This window comes from Austrofundulus limnaeus, unplaced genomic scaffold (genome assembly GCF_001266775.1).
Source record: "Austrofundulus limnaeus strain Quisiro unplaced genomic scaffold, Austrofundulus_limnaeus-1.0 Scaffold58, whole genome shotgun sequence".
Lineage (NCBI taxonomy): Eukaryota > Metazoa > Chordata > Actinopteri > Cyprinodontiformes > Rivulidae > Austrofundulus > Austrofundulus limnaeus.
This window is the reverse complement of record NW_013952460.1, coordinates 1,306,749-1,308,453: the sequence shown is the minus strand read 5'-3', so window position 1 is coordinate 1,308,453 and position 1,705 is coordinate 1,306,749. Positions and strand designations below refer to the sequence as shown.

Here is a 1,705-nt window from a genome sequence, read left to right as displayed (position 1 = left end):
AGCTGCGCTTGTTAAGCGCTTCAGCCAATCAGCAAAAAATCAACAAGAAAAGTTCCAATTGCCACAATTTTCTTTTTATTTAACCTTGCTGTGGATTTTTTAAACTTGACCATGTTTTTTTTAACAATTCTTGAACTCGACTAAATAAACTTTAAATAGCAGTCCTGATCAAAACAGGAATTAAACACAGGCAATCAAATAAAGTCAAATTGCAAATGTTTCCATACAGCAGCAAATAAATATAGGCAACAATTCACAGAAAAATACTGACAGAATTAAAGAATCGAGAAAGGTTTGAGCTGCAACGACGTTCTGAAATTTGTTTTAGAGAAAAATAGTTTAGCAAATTTGTTTGAACGTGCTCAAAATGCCTGTTGACTCATTTGGAGATTAAAAACCCTCRTGAAAAATTATAGATACTATAGTGAGACACTGTAGGCATTTCAGCTCACAAAGTTTAATCATCAGGATAAAGCAAGATGGTAAAGATGACTTTAGTGTTCCAGGGTATGTAGTGACACTGGGCATGTGAAAAATAAACTGATGGTTTTCCTACTGAGAAAGTGTTTTTCTATCTATCTTTCTTTTATTTGTTTGTTTGTTTGTTTTATCTGTATTTATTTATTTGTTTGTTCGTTTGTTCATTTCTCACCAAAAGCTGTCTGTCAGTGTTTTTGGTCATGGGAATGAAAACAGCAGAATGCTTGTTTCTGATTTGATCTGATCGGATCAGTTTATTGGAAATAATATTTTTACCATGTTTTCTCTGCTGAACCTGCTACGTCTAGATTTCAAACCAGAGGTCTATCTTTATCTCCCCTCCAGGTCCCTTTCTTTGGGAAGAGACTTCATCATACTTGCCCCTGCCTGCCCAATCTGTCCTGTATTACCATCGATAGGGGCAAGTCCAAATGYCTGTCACCATACAAGTATCCAGAATACTTCCTCTAAGGACCAAAACTTCCTGCATCAGAACCTGTTTTCACATTGTTTTTTTTTTTCATGAGAGATACTTTTTGTAATTTGTCATCCTGTTGGTTTGTCTTAAATTAAATCTATGTATTTAAAGTTTATATCATGTCTGATTATTTCGTTTACTGAAACGTTAGGCTTTGTCAGCWCGCAAAATAATACAAATCAACACTTTAGTGTTCAAGTATATTGTTTTATGATGATTAACTAAAATTCAATGTGCTCATTGAAATTAATTTGAAATTTTACATATATTTTTAAGGCTGCACTGTGGCTCAGTTGGCAGAGCCGTTGCCTCTCAGAAGGTTGCTGGATTGAATCCCGGTCCGGGGACTTTTTCTGGGCAGAATTTGCATGTTCTCTCCGTACATGCATGGGTTTTCTCCAGGTACTTGGGCTTTCCTACCACAGATCAAAATCAYAACTGTTAGGTTAAGTGTTAACTAAACTGTCCCTAGGTGTGAGTGAGAGAGTGAATGGTTGTTTGCCTCTTTGTCTCTATGTGTGTCTCTGTGATGGACTTGCGATTTGTCCAAGGTGCATCCCGCCCCTCGCACTGTGACTGCTGGATATGGGCACCAGTGACCCTGAAAGGAAGAAGTGGGTATAGATAATGGATGGATATATAATTTTAATGCACCTGAAATATTCATGGAAACTGACTGTGTTAAAAAAGGCCAGTAAGGTTTCTCAACGTGCTGAATTTTTTTATTTTTTATTTTTAAATTTTTTT

The 1,705-nt window shown here is 36.2% G+C and overlaps 1 protein-coding gene across 1 annotated transcript in view; it reads left to right on the top strand.

The window, feature by feature from the left end:
- The window catches only part of prok2 (prokineticin 2), a 4,216-nt gene extending 3,196 nt beyond the window's left edge, over positions 1–1,020 (top strand). Inside the window, exon 3 of the mRNA XM_014009424.1 lies at positions 826–1,020. Within this exon, the coding sequence (XP_013864878.1) occupies positions 826–951 (126 nt within the window). The 3' untranslated portion in view covers positions 952–1,020. The remainder of the gene's footprint in view (positions 1–825) is intronic.
- Positions 1,021–1,705: the final 685 nt, after the last annotated feature.